Below are 16,574 nucleotides of genomic sequence, written 5' to 3'. Positions count from 1 at the left end.
CAGCTGACTCTGGGATGCTTTGAAGGAACATCCTGAAACATCTCAGAGATGAATATTTAAGTTTATCTGGTATGTTTAAATACTTCAGAGACATTGTCAAGTGATTGGAGATGAACCGTAGGTTACAGTGTATGGATAAATGTCATTAATATAGATATTCCAAAATTTATATGGAATCCCTAACATCTGATATGCCCTGATACAATGTTATGTCATAATTCTAGTTATTATCCTAAAATGTTATGTCACAGAAATATCCAAGTTTCCTGCCAGCTGCATTGTACTCAAATCTTTAACCATGCTATTTTAAGTTTTCTCCTGATGCTTTTACAAAATGAAGATTTTTAAGAAGACTCATAAAAAACAAATACAAGTTTCTTGTTTTTTTTAAATTAATTTATTTTTGGCTGCATTGGGTCTTCGTTGCTGCACGCGGGCTTTCTCTAGTTGCGGCGAGCAGGGGCTACTCTTTGTTGCGGTGCGCGGGCTTCTCATTGCGGTGGCTTCTCTTGCTGCAGAGCATGGGCTCTAGGTGCCCAGGCTTCAGTAGTTGGCGGCACGTAGGCTCAGTAGTTGTGGCGCACGGGCTCTAGAGCGCAGGCTCAGTAGTTGTGGCGCACGGGCTTAGCTGCTCCGCAGCATGTGGGATCTTCCTGGACCAGGGCTCAAACCCACGTCCCCGGCATTGGCAGGCATATTCTTAACCACTGCGCCAACAGGGAGGGACGTCCCCAAATATGTTTCTGATTGCCTTTAGATAATACCGCTGAACTCTGTAACAAATGACAAAACTCAAAACCTGATTACTTCATCCAGATCAACAGGAATCAATTACATGGGACTGAAGGAATTGATGAATATGATTTATAACTTTATGACTTTGGGAAATATACTAGCTTTAATCTTCGTTTTTCAGAAAAACCTTTTCTCTTATGCTATGATGTACAACAAGTTGATAAGGTATACCTTTGTAAACAAAGATGAAACATTTATCTTTTTCTACCTGTTCCTGCCAAAATTTGGCCTCTCCAGCTGGCCCTCCTGTGGACTTGATGGTTTATTGCAACTGGATTACAACTAGTTATACTAATAATTGTTTTAATTTGTTGTTTCCAAATTGTTTATACTTCGTGTCTCCCTGCTGCACTATGACTTTGTCAATATTACTAGCTGCATTACTTATATCCTGTCTATTTCATAAGATTGTTGTCTCTTACAGTACCCAGTGTGTAACCAGGCCTCCAACAAAATTGGTGATGGCTAAACATCTTGAGGAAACAGATGACTTTTATGACTCTTATAGAATAATTGTAATATGACTCTTATAGAATAATTGTAATGACTCTTATGGAATATTTATGACTCTTATAGAATAATTGTAATAGTGTGATTCTAGGTACAGGAAGGAGCAACAAGGGAAAACATTTCCTGGATCATAGTAGACTAGTAAGACAGACAATCCAGAGAATCTTTAATTATCAACAGGGCCTAATCTGGAAACTAGCACCTGGAGTGACACATCAACAAAAATTTTCACCTGATCTGGGATGGGCCTCCCAGTGCCGTGGGACAAAATTTGGTCATGAAATATCTCCCAAATATTGGTCAAATTTCCAACCAAGAGGAGGATCTGAGAAATGGAGTATTTCCCGCTATATCAGTAAACAAAGGATGTCACACACATCAGCGATTGCAGCCACCACTGATGTGAGCTGGTGAGCCCTGAGGGAACTCAGGAAGGAAAGAATACCTGCCATCCAGCAGCCATCAGACTGCAGCCACTGCCTACGGTGAGCCCTGAGGAAACTCAGGATGTGAAAACATAGGATACTGGCCCCAGACAGGTGAGGTGCATATCAAAGGAAAGATTTCAGTGAGCCCAGACTCTTGCATCTTCCCATACATAGAAAAGTGCTAAATTCCTGAACTTCGGATATCTGATTTTCTTTAATTAACAATAATCTTTTGATGTTCAGACCACCTGCCCTTTGTTGCAAAACTTCTATATAACCTGGCTCCCCCCTCACCTCCTCGGAGCAGTTCTTTCAAGGTTATTTGAGATGCTGCCTCCTGGGTTTGAAGTCTTAAAAATTCCCACTGAATAAAACATAACTCTCAACTTTTAGGTTGTGAATATTTTTTAAGTCGACAACTGGAAGGAAAAGGAACCACTGGGCACTTGATGGGGACGGAACTGAGGCCAGCCTGGTGCTCCGTGACAGCTCATTTGCAGACAAGTCTGGTGTGGGAGGCAGCTCCCTTCCATCTGGCAGAAGATGCTTTCCCTGGACCCCACTTCCCAGGCACCCCTGAACCGAACAGGAGGGGAGACCACCGAGTGGCCGCCCTTCAGCCCTTACGTGCCCTCCGTGTGGCTTTGGTGTGGTCACTGCGATGATCTGAGGTGTCTCTGGCAATCACGTCGGTGGGAGCACTGAACCGTGGGGAAAGAGCAGGGCTGACCGTGGGCCTGGGCGGGAGAAGCCTGGCCATCAGAGCTCCTCTTTGTTGCTTTCGAAGGGCGAGACCGGAGGCCCTGGAGCCAGAGGGTGCTGTCCTGGCCCGTGGTCGCCAGGTTGCTGGCTGCTGTCCCCCCGGCCCACAGTGGCATAGTCCCACAGGAGCCCACTCTCCACACCGCGCTGGCGGAGGCTCTCGGTTCCCACGAGCCCCTGTGTTCTCAGGTACCCCTCCTGGCAAAAGGGTGGCAGCTTCTGGCGTGTTAGGGCGAACAGGAAACAGGACTCTGCACAAAAGCAAAAGGAGATCGGGCCGAGAGGTGTGGGGAGAGGTGCAAGGGGAGGGGGTGCCAATGCCCCAGGGGCCTCACCTGGTTCCCTCCATCCCCTGAGCCTGGGAGCTGACTTTTCTGGGTATCTCACGTCTGACCTGGGTAGCCGTGGATCTCATCCCTCCCTGAGGTTCCAAGACTGGGAGGCTGCCTCAACATTTTGGAAAAACAAGGCTCCAGAGGAAAGCAAACCAAAGAGACGGCTCAGCTCCCAGAGGTGGGAGGCCCGCATGCTGCTGTGCGTGGCGCCAGCGGGGTAGGAGCTCAGCCACCCGGGAGCAGCCCCTCAGCCTTCTCTTCCAGGAGCCACCCCGGGGGCGGGCTGGGAACTTGGTGGTCAGTTCCATTTTGAGCTCAGAGTTCCCTGCAAAGATTTATTCCCTCAACAATGTCTGAGCTGCAAATACTGTGTGTAAAGCACGATTCTAAGCACTGTGGGGGACATAAAGATAAAACTGCTAAACCCTCGTCTGTGCCACAGCAGAAAGTTGGTGTGTAGGTCAAATCTGATCAATGAAGAAAGAGCTGTGGATACGTGTTATTTAGAAATATTAAGAGACGACCAGAGGAGCTCGAAGTCATTCCTTCTGGGGAATGGGAATGGAAGTGGGTAAACAAGCCTTTTAGCCAAGTACTTATATAACTTTGACTTAAAAAATAGAAAGGATGAAACAGAGGTGGGCTTAATCTTCTAAGGGATTTAGAGACAGGATGGGAAGATGGAGTGAGTGTCAGAAAACCATCTTGAGTCTCTTGCCTCAGTGAATGGGCACATTACCAAAGGATGCTGTAAGGCTCACACGAGTGATCAGGCTGTGAGGTGCCACAGGAAAACTATTTCCTACCTTACCTCTGACTTATAGTACAGAGGGCCCCTGCCAGAATGGTCCATGACCATCCTCTCTGAGCAGGGAAGATAGCAGATGTGGGAGAGGACGGAGAGGGGCAGTGAGGCGGCCTTTTGGCAAGCACCTCCTATGACATACGTCACCCCTTCTGCAGGGGCCAGGGCGTGGAGAAGCCCAGCAGATCTGGGTCCAGAACTAGCAGCTGCACACCCACTAACCGGGTGGAGGGAAAGCCCACCCTCTGCCAGCTGGCCCTTTGTGGGGAGGATTCCTTCAAGTTCAAAGCAGTGACACTTACTGGCTTGTACTGTTGAGTATATCTAGGGAGTAGGAGCCAGGAGGCTGCAGGGCCTGTGACGATGGGTCGGCAGGAAATTGCCGTGGTTCAGGGTAGGAATACACTCCCTAACAGGCACTGGCATCTCTGTGTACTCCTGAAACCTCGAGAAACAGACAGACGTTTTGCAGCTGAGGTCTCTAGACCTACAGTGGGTAATTTCATGTGTAAGTGTATGGTCAGAGTTTATGTCTGCAGAATGCTAGTACTTCAAAGCTGTTTAGCTCTGCTCTATGAATTACCCCTGTTTGAGCATCTACACACATTTAGACTATTAAAGTATTGTTTTAAGCCATCTCCCTTAATATATACATTTTTATTTCAAGGTAGACTGAGGGATGAAAGAAGGACACTTGCTCTCTGACCCGTAGGCCAAGGACTGACCGTCTCTAACCTGGTTTGATATGAATAGTGCGTGATATACAATCACTGTTCAACAGATGTTTGCTGGACAGAAAAAAGGAGTGGGTATCCTGGTAATTCAGGGGGTTAAAAAAAAAAAAAGACAAAAATTTGGCTTGTTTTCGTCAGCTCTCTCTCTGGATCGTGAGACTTCTCTCCCCAAGTCCCTCTTTGGGTTTGACTGTCAGAGCTATCTTCCATCCAGTTCACCAATTTTCCCTTCATCTCTGTCTAATGTGCTACTAACCTTGACATTTGAGTTTCTAATTACAAATTTATATTTTCATTTCCAGAAGTTCTATTTGGACCTTTCTCAAATCTGCCCAATTTTGGTAGTCCTACCCTTTCATTCTATTTTCAGTAATCTCTCTTTTATTTACTTACAGATTTTGGACATACTCTACATCCTCTCTCTGACCATTCCATTTCCCACAGGCTTTGTAGGTGTCATCCTACAGTGTGTCGCTTCTGCTGACACTCCCTCATGGTAGTTTGTATCCTTACGTGTTAAGTGATTTCTGCTTGGGAGTTCATGTTCCTGGGAACTTTATCTGGGGGAATTCTTTGAGGCCTAGTTTTAAGGTATGTGTCCTCACAGAAGACTCACATCGACTTCTGTGATTTCTGCACCACAACGATAGTATGAACTTTGGCCCCAAACTCATATGAGTGAGGCCTAGTGGATGGAAATTCTCAGGGGAGATTCCCCCCCCCACTCTACCCAGAGCCAAAAAGCGTGCGTCTCCTCTATCTCTCTTGGGAGTGCTTTCTGCCTTCTACTTTACCCACTGAGATCCCAGCTCTATTTAAAGGTCTCTGTACAGACATCCTACCCTGCTCCAGCCTCGTCTTCCCAGCTCCAAGTGCTGGTCAGTTACCCGGGCTCTAGGCCACTGACAATCAGCAGGTATCTCTCATCCAGCGGTGGGTTTGTGCTTTTCTTGGTGTTTGGCCTCTGGGGAGTGCCCTTATTTTCCTGCCAGTTTTTTAAAAAAGACATTTTATTCAGCGTTTGCAGGTGTGCTGTACTGGGAGGGGGTTTCTGTGAATACCGAGTCCTCCCGTTGTAGGAGATGGAAGTCTTGGGTCTGGGTTTCTAGACGCGCATCCTAAAGTTCCACAGGGCACAGATCTACCCGGTCTTCTTCACCCTCCAGCTCAGCCCCTTTGTCCTTCGGGAAACTTAAGTTACCTGCATAGAAGCTCCGGAGATCGGTGTCCAAGCAGTTCTCCAGGAAGCGCCTCAGGGGCAGAATGTGCCCCACCGGGGCCGTCCAGTCTGTCAGGAAATCTTCCACGATGTGGTGGATGGCCGTGGGCCGCGGCAGAGGCCAGCCTGCGGGGCGGAACCTCACCTCCTGCTCTGTGGGGAGGAGGAAGGGCGCCATGTCAGAGCCGAGCGCGGGGCTTCCATTCCCAGGGCCACATCCCAGGTGCCTGCCGCCCAGCCCCTCGCGCTCAGCCTTCCTGATGCACCTCTGCATGGGCCACGGTCAGCCCGTTCAGCTGTCCTTCCGAATGTCTGGAAGGGGGACGTGAGGGAGAGGGACGAGACTAGACTCATCCCCTGCACTGTCAGCGGGCACAACTAAGACCAGTCACTTGAACTTGGTTTGCTTCTAAGACCTACGTGGACCGAGGTCTATTGTGGCTGCTTTGAAACTGGCCTTTCTTTGAGGAGACTCGGGGTCCTGCCTCCAAGGGGTCTTAGGGCCCCTCTAGTCCAGTTTCCTGCCTGGTGGGTGCCCTTCTGTGTGTCCCTGCCACAGGGCACCAAGCCATGACCACCCCTGCATCGGGAAACTCTGGGAGGTGGCCCATCCCACCCTCGGCAGCTTCCACGATGAGCTGCTCCTTAGCGTGAACGTAAACCTGCGCTCCTGTCACTTCTACCTGTTGACACTACCTCCGCCCTTTGGAACGGTCTCTATTTTTAGATCATCCTCTTCCAGGGGACATCCCTTCAAGTTTAAGCAGGAGTCGTGTTCTCCAGGTTGGTCATCATTCGGTAGCTACTCCGTGCCGGGCACCATGCTGTATCGGGATGTGCTGTATCATCTCATTAACCCTCAGCCTACAAGGAGGGTGCCATGGCCACCCCCATTTCACACCCGAGCAAGCTGAGGCTCAGCGGGGTGAAGTAATGGTCCAAGGTCACACAGCGAGGAAAGGACGGCCCTGGGACACTGCCCAGCTCTCCTGCTCCCCTCCTGTGCTAACCAGTTCCCCTTCCCTTTCCTGTTCCTTCTAAGAGTCAGTCCCCAGATCCCCGCTCCCCACTCCACGGTCAGCCTCCTTTGGAGACAGCAACAACAGTGCCCCTCTGACGACGTGGTGCCTGGAGGTGATCACGCCGCTCCACACGTGGCCTGCCCAGGTCGATGTGTGGGCCAGAATCTGGGAATAGCATTTATCGTTCTTGGACCATCTGCCCCATTTAGGCTCTAGGCAGAGACCCTAGCGGCCCCCCTTCTGTCAGCTGAGGGTGCTGCATGACAGCTTAATGGCGCTGGGGTCCGAGAAGTGTCCTCGCTCGGGGGAGAGCAGAGACCCAGCTCACCGGTGGGGAGGTGCCTGTAGTAGTAGATGACAGGATGGAGGAAGTTAGACAGCCAGGCGTCTTCCGTGTGCCCCACAGAGCGGTCATAAAAGAAGACGTCCTTGTCGGGCCCAGAGAAATTCCGGCCGTACTCCATATTGATGACGAAGAGCCCGTGCCTGGCCCTTCTTCCTGTGATTGTCTCCAGCTGGGCCAGCATCTGCATGGGGAACTCCTCCAGGTACTCAAAAGCAGTGGCATTCCTGGGGACAGGGGCAACACGGCGGGGGTAAGACCCTCAGTGCTGCGGCAGAGGTGACAGGCGTGTGCGTGTGTGGGGTGTGTGCGTGCGCCTCCCTCTCCTGCCTAGAAGCGCCCGTCAAACGGCGTACAGACGCTCATCAGGCCTGCGCGTCTCACCTGAATATTACTGTTACAGCTGAGCCCTGACTTACACGGGGGAGAGAAGACAGAAGACGCTGAGTAACCTGAGTGGGGATCTGGGGAGAGGGTGAGCCAGGCTGAGAGACCAGTGATGGAGAAGCCCTAGGAGGGAGTGAACACCTTGGCATGTTCAAAGGACAGGAAGAAGGCCAGTGTGGCTGGAGTGGAGCCGAGGGGGAGGGGAGGGGAAGTCGGCGGGGGCAGGTCAAGGAGGGCCGTGTGTGCCACGATGGGAATGTCGGGTGTCATCCGGGCTGGGAAGGGAAGCTGCGGGCCTTGGGAGGATATTGAACAGAGCTGAATTCGAGTGATTCAAGTTTTAAAAGAATCACTCTGGGTCTTCCCTGGTGGCACAGTGGTTAAGGATCCACCTGCCAATGCAGGGGACATGGGTTTGATCCTTGGTCCGGGAAGACTCCACATGCCGTGGAGCAACCAAGTCCGTGCACCACAAGTACTGAGCCTGCGCTCTAGAGCCCACGAGCCACAACTGCTGAGCCTGTGTGCCACAAGTACTGAAGCCTGCACGCCGAGAGCCCGTGCTCCGCAACGAAGAGTAGCCCCAACTCGCCGCAACTAGAAAAAGCCCGCACGCACCAGCAGCCAAAAAAAAAAAAAAAAAGAATCACTCTGGCCACCATGTTGAGAGCAGACCATGGGGTCAAAGGTGAGAGGCTGCTGTATCAGTGCAGGTGAGAGATGCTCATGGTCCAGACCAAGGTGGCAGTGGGGGGGCTAGTGAGAGGCAGATTCTAGACAGTTTGAAGGTAGACCTGATGGGACCTACGGATGCTGTGAATGCGGTCAATGGGTATGAAAGAGAGAGGAGTCAAGGATGATGGGGGTTTTGCTCTGAGCACCGCTGAGTTTCCTGCATGTCCCTGAACTTGATGTACTGCTGCACTCACTGGCTTTGGGCCAGGCTGTTCCCTCTGAGGCGTTGCACCTGCCCTGTGTCCTTTCAGAACCAGCCCCACCGCTCACCATCCCCAGCTCTTCTCCCTTCCCTGCTCTGCATGGTTTCCTTCTCAGGGAGCATCCTCTGTGATCTGCTGCTTATCACTTGATTGATAAGGAGCCGACATGGTCTGGCCCAAGGAGCTCTTAAACCCACGCAGGTGGTGATCCGTCATCACTGCAGTTCACTGCTCATCTGTTTGGTACCAGATGCTTTTCTACCAGTTACCTTTACTCCTTCCTACAGTCCTGCAAGGTAGGTATTATTAGCTCTATTTTGCAGATGACAGAAAGGCTCAGAGAGGCTAACTAACTTGCCCCAGATCACACCGGTGGAAAGTGGCAAAGCTGCAGCACACCCACGTCTGTCTGTCTGTCTGTCAGTAGAGCTTGTGGTGTTGATTTCACTGATTTCCCCAGAACAGACTGATCCCCACCCTCCCTGCCCACCCCACCAGCCATCTTCATCTTAGCAAAGAACCACTGGGCTCTTCCACACATGCAACAGGAAGAGAAGAGCAAGATGGGGTGGGAGGGGGAGGGGCAGTGGGAAGGCGAGGGCTGGACTACTCACTCCTTCAACAGGACCACGTCGGCCAGCACACTGAACATCTGGTAGAGCCCAGAAGCCTCGTTGACGCGCCGGATGATGGCACTGGCCAGCTGCGTGATGGGGTGCCGGGTGGAGGGCCAGGTGACGCCGTGATGACGCTGCTCCAGCAGCCGGTGGACGGCACGCACTGAAATGGCCAGAGGGAGGAATGCCATGCTGCCCTTAAGATGTTATCTTTCACCTCCAGCGGGGGGACGCAGAGCCCCACCAGCTCTACACTCAGGACACGCTTGTATGCGCGGCTCCAAGAAGATGCCTTTAGAGCAGGGTCCGCACGTGTGTTCTGAAAAGGGCTGGATGGGAAGTGTTTCTGGCTTTGCAGCCCAGACGGTCTCTCTCACTTGACTCAATTCTGCCTCTGGTGGGAAAGCAGCCATAGAGGACCGCGAAATGAACGGACACGGCTGGATTTGGTCCCCAGGCCCGAGACTGCCCGCTTCTGCTTTAGGCCATCTGCATATGGAAGTCCTGCCACTGTCACCTCATATGTGATGCATCCAAACCAGACCCAGAGCCTTCCTCTGCAACCTCTCCCCTCCCCACAGTCCCCATGTCTATCAGAGACTCCCAAATGGAAAACCTTTGACTGCTCCCTCTCCTTCACAGCCGAAAGCCACATCTGTTACTAAGTTCTACTTTGAGACGCTCTGTATATCTCTGGAAGGATAGAAAAGCAACAGCTATCTCAAACAACAGGGGGACATTTTCTGTGTACCTGGGGCTGCCCTTACACAGCTGTGACACTGGGGCACCACACACAGGTGCCTGCTCCTCGAAATGAATCAACACAACACCCAAATCCGGTAACAGCGAGGACACACACAGACAGTTCACACGCTGGGAGACTGGGTCGACCAACGGTCACAGGAAAGGATGTTCAGCCTCACGAGACAGACAGACAGACATCTGGTTCTCTGGATGAAACAAGGTTATGCTGCGTTTTGTGAAAGGATGAGGAATTACACAGCTAGGGAAGTGTGGGAAGGGGGCCTGACAAAAGAAGCATGGGTGCAAAGACATAAAACCTTGAGAAACTGGCACATTCTGAAAAGGAGGCGAGGGCCAGGCTGGGCAGGCGAGCTGGTGCCGGCTGCACGAAACTCTGGATGCCATGCCGAGGACCTGGCTGGAGAGCCCCTGGAGGTTTCTCTGTTTAAAGAACAGTGTTCTGGTGGGTACCGGAGTGGCTGGATGGGAAGCCAGAGGGACCAATGGCAGGAAGACCAGTCAGGGGAGACCAAGAGGTCCCAAGTCAGGCAAGTGAGGCTGGGATGGACCGGAGAGAGACAGAAGGGGGAGGGGCAGGGTTCCCAGCAGGCCCTACTTTCTGAGGTTACCATCTCTGCCTTGCTGTTTTCTACTTGTCTCCCTTGGGGACCTGTTTTTCAGCTGAATGATGAGCAAGGTTGGGCAGGATGTACTGTGTACAGCCACACTGCCCCTCCCTCTAGTGGGGCCCCCAGCTAGTAGGAGTGACCACAGCTCTTGGTGGCCTGTCCATCCAGGATTGTTTCCCACTTGCCTGAAGCTTAGTGGTCAGCTGGGAGCCTCAAAGTCAGACAGGTGTGGATTCAAATGCCACCTCTGCCATCCGCTGGCTGGGTGACTTTGGGTAAGTGACTTAACTTCTCTGTGCTCCAGTTTCCTTCTATGAAAAATGGAATTGAAATAACAAGATGTCTCTTATGGGGCTGTTGGGAGAATTAAGAATGTGAGCTGGGGAAAGATGAGGGGACAGAGGGAAGCAAGACAGATGGGGCAGTACCTGTCAGGACAGCAGGTGCAGGAAGGGTGACATGCACGGGAACGTGAGGAGGGTTTCTTACTGGGGACACAGCTGGAGTGACTGACTCTTCCCATTCTGTGTGCGTGTGTGTGTGTGTGTTCCATTTGCAAATATTTTGGTAAACAGACAGCTAACATTCTCGGTTTCTTTCCCTGACCACATGCAAGGGGTATAAAACATATCGTCTGGAAATCAACAGCAAAGCATGATTATCTTTCCCTGTCAAACTGGAAGGAGAGTGAAATGCAAAAAGTAGCATTGAGGTAAGTGAGGCATCAAATTAAATATAGAAACATCAGGATGAAGGACCCTTATGGTGTTTTCATGGTCAAATTAACTGGCCCATGTAACACTCGTCATGCAATAAAGCACCCATCCAACGGGCTACCCAGAGCGCAGAAAATTGGTACCCTTAGTACCGAAAGTTTTGAAAGAGAGCTGATATAATCTAGTTGCAATTTTTATTGAAATTTGTTGGTACCCAAAGAGTCTATGTGTACGTAATACTTTACAGCTCCACGGTCTCCAGATATTACCTTATTTAGTCCTTACAACAGCTCTATGGGGTGAAGAATTCACCTCATTTACAACTCTGACAGCTGGGAGGGCCAACAGAGGCTTAGGGAGGTTATGAAGCCTCACCCCTGAGACCACCCAGCTGCTTCCCCAGGTTAGCAGTCCCAAGCTCAGCATCCTTGCCAATCATGGTGACGCGGGTAACACACCACCCCCAGATGTACTTACTTTTACACCTTATCTGGTACTTCTCTAGATGTGTCCTCAGACCACGAAAACCCACTGCCGCCTGCCCCACAGGGAATTTATGACAATCAACTGCTGATAAGTTATCCCTTTAAGGCTGCTTTAAGGGAATCAGGCGTGTCTTTACAAACCCTGGGGACGGTTCTGTCTGGGGACAGCGGCCCTCTCTGCCAGGCTCACCTGTGTATCGGAATCCATGGATGAAGCCCCCAGCAGATTTCCGGTAATCCACGGAGTGGCTGGCAGTCCCCAGGACAAAGAGGCCCCGGCTCCCTTTGGACTCATAGCTGGCTTTGACCAGGGGGTACTTCTTGCTGAGCTCACCCCCTGCAGAGAGTCGGAGGGACCTGTGAGTGGAAAGGGCTGTGAATAAAAATCGCTGCTATGTATGAAACACCTTTTACAGGCTTGGCACTGAGCTAAGTGCTTACATTCCTGCTCAAATTTAAACCACACCATGACCCTAGGAGGCAGGTATGATGATGTCCATTTAACAGACAGAGTAACTGAGGTTCACGTTAAAGAGGTGGTGGGTCAGGGACAGAGCCAGGATTCAAGCCGCACTGGAGGCTGGGCTCTGGTTCCCTGTGTGACCTGATGGCACAGGAGGATCTGCTCAAGCCCTCTGGCGTCTCCTTGTCCACCTGGGCCTTGACCAGAGGGCTTTGCTGAGAGATCCAGCTCCTCCCCTCCGTTTGGACTCACTTGCTGAAAATGGAGAAGTCGAAGTTCCAGCCCAGGCAGCGGATGACCCGGTCGTAGGCCACGCGCAAGGCGAAGTTGTCGTTATCGTCCTGGGGGAGGGGGACGGCGTCGGCACTCCGGTTGCCTTCCTCCAGGAAGAATTTCAGGGTGACGTGGAACTTGCCCTCGTGGTCCTTCACAACGGCCAGATCTGTCAGGTCAGACTCGAGCAGCCCGTCCAGGGACTTCAGTTGGTAGGTGTCCAACAGGCCATTGTTGATGGCCCTGGGGCCCAAGGGGAATGTCAGGACAGAGAAAGAAGTCTGTGCCGGGTAAGGGAGCCTCAGGGGCCAGGGTGGGGGTCAGGGGCTGGCAGCACAGCACACACAGTACCTGCCCAGCATACCTGAGGTCGCCGACGTAGTGGGTGGCCCAGGAGAGCCGGACCCGGGAGCGGCTCAGCATGTGGATAAAGTTGGTGACACCCAAGATGTTCTCCGCCGTCTCAAAGGCCGAGTTCCCCCGGCCCAGGATCAGCACATTCTGACCCACGAAGTCCTTGGGATCCACGGACACGGACTCATAACCATCCACGTATTCGGAGCCAGGGAAGTCAACCTGGTTGGGGACTGACAAGCCGGTGGCCACGAGAAGGACGCTGCAGGTGGGGGACAGAGGGAGGATGGCTTAGCCTCTTAGCTATGAGACCACGAAGTGAAAATCCCTCTTTGGACCTGCCGCCTGGCTCGCCTGCCTCACCCAGACTGCTGGCTCCTAAAAGAAAGCAGGTCATTCATTTATTCACCCACCTCCTGACCTGTCCCAGTGCATCTGAGACTTTACCCTGGCCTCTCACTGAGTGATCCTGTGGGTGCAGTTTCCTTTACACCTTCCTGGGATTATACCAAACGTGAGAATTAGTTTTACTTTCTGACTTTGGAGAGGGTGACGCCATGAGAAATGGAATCATTCACTTAATTTTGAACATGGCAGCCTCACCAAGTACCGCCCTAGTCATGAAAATGAAACTAGACGTTCTGCTTCCCCTTTCTTACTTGCCTGGCAGATGCAGAATCTGCTGAGTGGTCATTCTGTACGAGGCCCTGTACTAAGTGCTTTCTGCCTCATCTTACTGCTCAAAGCAGCTCTGCATTGGCGTTATTTGGCCTGCTCTACAGGCGAGGAGATGCAGGCTCCACGTGGGCCCACGACCTCCATAGCTCCTTAGACAGCAGAGCCAGAATCTGACCACAGGTCAGCCTAATTCCAGAGTCTTGCTCCTACTACTGGTGGGGATTACAATCCTGTGGTGGACAGGCTAGGAGCTGGACCCTGCCGGCCTGCAGAGGAATGGTTTGATCACAAGGTAGTTTCGAAAACAGGACCGGGTGGCCTGGAGAAGGGGCCTGGGCAGCCTCTGTGGCCCCTTGCTTTCTGGCCTGTCCACTTGCTCACATCTGAATCCCCTACACCGTAGCACTGCTGCCTAAGATGCGAGGGTCCAAATTGGCCCAACCCTTCTCTCCTTGGGCTGTAACAAGCAAGGAGCAAGGCTGAGCCTCTGGCAAAAGGCATGAGAAAATGAACCGTGATCGAGCACCTGCCTGGAGCCAGGTGCTAGGCTGACGGCCGGGAAGGGAGAGGCAGTCGGGCACAGCGTTAAGAACACAGGCTTCAGAGTCAGGAAGATGTGAGCTCAAGTGGCAGCTGCACCCCTTATTAGCTGTGTGACACAGCACCAGTTACTTAACTTCTCTGAGCCTCAGTTCTTCATCCGTAAAATGGGGATCAGTGAACCTCCTTCAAAGGGTCCTTGTGAGGATTAAATGAGCACGGTACAACATATAACTCTGAATTTGGGTTCTCTACACTATGCTAAGCTTTCTCCCAAGTCAAAGCGAGCTAAAACTGAATCCTGGCAGCACTGCCTGTTGGCCCTCCCTCTCATTCAGTTCAGAAATCCTACTGAGCCTGTCTAACACTTGCTGGACACTTGCCAGCATTTCTCAGAAGGTATTTTGGGGAACACAAGTTCTAGGAGATGCTCTACAAAAAGGGTTTTGTGGGTGCATAAGCTCAGACAATGCTCAATACCCAATGCTGGAGTCCTTCAGTGAATGTGAAGATACTGAAGACTAAAAAATCCTGGAGGAAAGAAATGGTCAGAATGTTCAAGTATGTACATACATTTCTAGGAAACACTTGGGAAATGATGGCTGAACTGAACCTCTTAGCACTGGATTTCAGTGGGAGCAACAAGGATGGGCAGAAATGCCTCTTTTCTCCCATTTCTCCCACACCTACGGGCCAACCAATGGGTTTCCTTCTTCCAGGGAAGGCACTGGCTTCAGCAGGTGAGCTCTGGAGCCCGGTTCCTTACCTACACTGGTATGCCTGGCCCTTCTGGTCAGTCAGGATGAAGTAATGGCCATTCCAGGCCCGTTGATCCTTGTTCAGAGTGACGTGAGCAATGGTTGTGTTGTACAGCACGTGGAGCCCCAGCCGGTCTGCGAAGTCGCCCAGGTAGCGCACCATGTCGCCGGCATCGGGGAAGTAAGCGTTGGAGTAGTGTCTGAAGAGCAGCCGGGGGTCGTGGCTGAGCAGAGAATTCCAGTCATGGCGGAGGTTGAACTCGGCGTTGGCCTTGCCTGTGTACCGCTTGTTGATGCTGATGAGCTTGCGGTGCCGGGGGTAGCGCGTGAAGAAGCTGCCTGGTCCCGGGGCGCGTTCGAACACGGCGTAGTCCCTGCCGGCCCGCTGCAGGAAGTAGGCCATCTGCAGCCCCGCGGGCCCGGCACCCAGGACACAGTAGTCCCGATGCGCGGGCACCGAGGCCTGGGCGGGGCACGGGGAGAGAGCCGGGTGCAGGGCGATGGTCAGGAGCAGCCCTGGGAGGCCCCACAGCAGGGCCGCGGCGGAGAGGCCCATCCTACGGCAGACCAGAGAGGTGAGGCCTCGGACCACGAAGGCCCCTCGAGGCCCGCGGACGTGAGCCAGGAACTGGGGGCCCAGAAAGGCAGGGGCTTGCCGGAGCGCTCACTGCGACTTGGGGCGCAGCCAGGACCAGAACCCAAGGACCTCTCAACTCATTTGCCCCGACTCCATCGTTTCAAGCTCGGATCTGGGGTCCCCCCAGGAGTCCCGAGCCCCTCCATCTCCCTCAGGACCTTAGTTCCCAAGGGCGCCAGACTCCTTATTGCCATGGTAATAAGAGGCTGGGTGTTTTCTCCAATTTCCCCGAATTCCAGGGATGCCCAACACCCCCCTAGGGCCTCCCAAGGCCAGACCCTCGAAGGTCACGTCTTTTTGGCCACGCCCCCGCGCTCCGGCCTCCAGCCTGAAGGAGGTGTGGTCTGCAGGCCCCCTTCCCACACCCGGGTCTCTTCGGTCACGTGACAGGGATGCCCCAGCACACCTGCCCGCGGAGCAGCGCGAGGCCACCCTCCTTCGGGCGCGCTGAATCCGGGAGCCGCTCCCCACGCGTGCGCGGTGCCCACGCCCGCAGCTCCCGCCAGTCCACCCCCGGCACAGAGCTCGAACCTCCCAGCCGCTCCGCAGACAGCCCGCAGCCAAGTCAGGCCGCGCTCGGCCTGCCCGCGCCACCGCGGCGGCCCCGCCCCTCCCGCCCCGCCAATGGCAGGGGGCGGGGTCACGTGGCGGCGCGCGTCATGCGGCGCTGGGCTGCCGGGTCCTGGGCTCCGGATAGCTCGCGAGAGCCGCACACGTGCTGCTCCGCCGGCCGGCGCGCGCTGGCAGGTGGTGGCCCGACTGAAGATCAAGTCTGGCAAGTGGCTTGGGGCTCTTTAAAGCTGTGTCTTTCCACGTGTAAGGGAGGCACGGGAGCAGACGACTTTTGGAGATAATCCCAGCTGTTACACTCCATTACTGTAGCCAAAGACTAGTTGGGTACTCAGTACTTTGGGACCGGAAACCAGGTTGATGAAGCCAGGACAGATAAACAAATTAACTCGTGTTCGCTACAATGACTGTCTATTGTTTACTAAGAAACAGGACTGACTGGATCTTCCACCAGGACAGGAAGGCCAGGGATTGTTTCCAACATAATGTAAATAGCTGACTGGCCAAATGGAATTTAGGGGTGATTTGCTTAAGGTCACACAGTTAAGAAGTGGAGTGTGACATTAAAACCCCCATTTATACTCCAAATTATGAGCTCTTCCAGAAAGCTCGAGGACTGTAACGAAGCGGTAGGGGAGGGAGGCCGGCATATGTGTGATTTTGATGAAGGGGTATGTGCAGTCAAGCACACATCTTGGTAGAAGGTTGCTGCTGTTCACAAGGAATTAACAGCTTAGTTAATGGTTTTAGTTCTCTATGGGAAAATGCAAGAAACTGGGTTCAGAAGATTTTCTCTTGCAAATATCTGCCTGAAGGCTGGTTCTGCCACTTT

At 52.8% G+C, this 16,574-nt stretch overlaps 1 protein-coding gene across 2 annotated transcripts; it reads right to left on the bottom strand.

Annotated features, from left to right (window-relative positions):
- Nucleotides 1-422: 422 nt before the first annotated feature.
- Nucleotides 423-15,725, bottom strand: FOXRED2 (FAD dependent oxidoreductase domain containing 2). Of its 2 annotated transcripts, XR_009702489.1 has the most exons (10): nucleotides 15,579-15,725; nucleotides 14,544-15,092; nucleotides 12,570-12,821; nucleotides 12,185-12,448; nucleotides 11,660-11,826; nucleotides 8,893-9,058; nucleotides 6,939-7,180; nucleotides 5,571-5,741; nucleotides 2,361-2,746; nucleotides 423-773 (listed from the first exon to the last, which is right to left on the bottom strand). XR_009702489.1 is itself a non-coding variant. In XM_061204628.1 (9 exons), the coding sequence occupies exons 2-9, from the start codon at nucleotides 15,089-15,091 to the stop codon at nucleotides 2,493-2,495; spliced, it is 2,064 nt and encodes a 687-aa protein (XP_061060611.1). In that variant the 5' UTR covers nucleotide 15,092; nucleotides 15,579-15,725; the 3' UTR covers nucleotides 1,274-2,492. The 2 variants fall into 2 exon arrangements, 1 of the variants encoding a protein (XP_061060611.1); XM_061204628.1 differs by lacking the exon at nucleotides 423-773 and having other exon boundaries at nucleotides 1,274-2,746.
- Between the last annotated feature and the right edge of the window lie 849 nt (nucleotides 15,726-16,574).

The sequence above is a fragment of the Eubalaena glacialis genome, chromosome 11, assembly GCF_028564815.1.
Source record: "Eubalaena glacialis isolate mEubGla1 chromosome 11, mEubGla1.1.hap2.+ XY, whole genome shotgun sequence".
In the NCBI taxonomy this organism is placed as follows: domain Eukaryota; kingdom Metazoa; phylum Chordata; class Mammalia; order Artiodactyla; family Balaenidae; genus Eubalaena; species Eubalaena glacialis.
This window is presented reverse-complemented; position numbering and strand designations above follow the sequence as displayed.

What these genes read in the sequence shown, in the direction of transcription:
- FOXRED2 (XM_061204628.1), bottom strand. Translation starts at nt 15,091, where the DNA reads ATGGGCCTCTCCGCCGCGGCCCTGCTGTGGGGCCTCCCAGGGCTGCTC. An exon ending in GACTTCTCCATTTTCAGCAA is followed by an intron (nt 11,827 to 12,184) that starts GTGAGTCCAAAC and finishes TTCCACTCACAG; the next exon opens with GTCCCTCCGACTCTCTGCAG. An exon ending in CCATGGATTCCGATACACAG is followed by an intron (nt 9,059 to 11,659) that starts GTGAGCCTGGCA and finishes TGGCCATTTCAG; the next exon opens with TGCGTGCCGTCCACCGGCTG.